At 54.2% G+C, this 661-nt stretch overlaps 1 protein-coding gene across 1 annotated transcript; it reads right to left on the bottom strand.

Annotated features, from left to right (window-relative positions):
- Positions 1-58: 58 nt before the first annotated feature.
- On the bottom strand, positions 59-661 carry NEDG_02278 (uncharacterized protein; the record flags this gene model as incomplete). Its single annotated transcript, XM_067689696.1, has 1 exon — positions 59-661. A coding segment is annotated over one exon (603 nt), but the record flags the coding sequence as incomplete, so codon positions are not given.

Below are 661 nucleotides of genomic sequence, written 5' to 3'. Positions count from 1 at the left end.
GTGGTGCTCTGTGAGAGGGTCTGTGGTGCCATGTGGTGCTATGCTATGCCATGTGATGCTATGCTCTGTGATGTCTGGTGGAATGGGATGTGGTTAGTTCGGGGTGTTGCCATCTGATACCATGCATCACGTTCCGTGGTGCTCTGTGACTCTGATGTCTGGTGCCATGGGATGCTCTGTGAGATGTGGTGGAATGGGATGCTATGCTATGGGGTGTGGTGGAATGTGGTGCTGTGACTCTATGGGCTGTGATGGGTTGTGTTGTGGTGCCATGTGGTGCTATGCTACGGGATGGAATGGAATGGGATGCCTGGTGCTCTGTGGTGCCATGTGATGGGATGCGGTGGAATGCGGTGCTCTGTGGTGGAATGCGGTGGAATGCGATGTCTGGTGCCATGTGATGCTCTGTGATGGAATGGGTTGGGTTAGTTCGGGTTAGTGTTCGGGATGCTATGGGTTGTGACTCTACAGGTTCGGGTGCTCTGTCTGATGCTCTGTGGTGCTCTGTGGTGGAATGTGATGTCTGTGTTCGGTTCCGTTGCATTGCGTTCCGTGGTGCTCTGTGTGTTGTGGAGGATTGTGATGCTGTCCCGTGGTAATTGGCGGTGTTCGGGTTAGGAAGCCTAGTCCGTGGCAATTGGCTGTGGCAATTGGCTGTGGC

Source organism: Nematocida displodere, assembly GCF_001642395.1.
Source record: "Nematocida displodere strain JUm2807 chromosome Unknown 41, whole genome shotgun sequence".
In the NCBI taxonomy this organism is placed as follows: Eukaryota; Fungi; Microsporidia; genus Nematocida; species Nematocida displodere.
The sequence above is the reverse complement of the archived record's forward strand: the minus strand, read 5'-3'. Positions and strand labels throughout refer to the sequence as shown.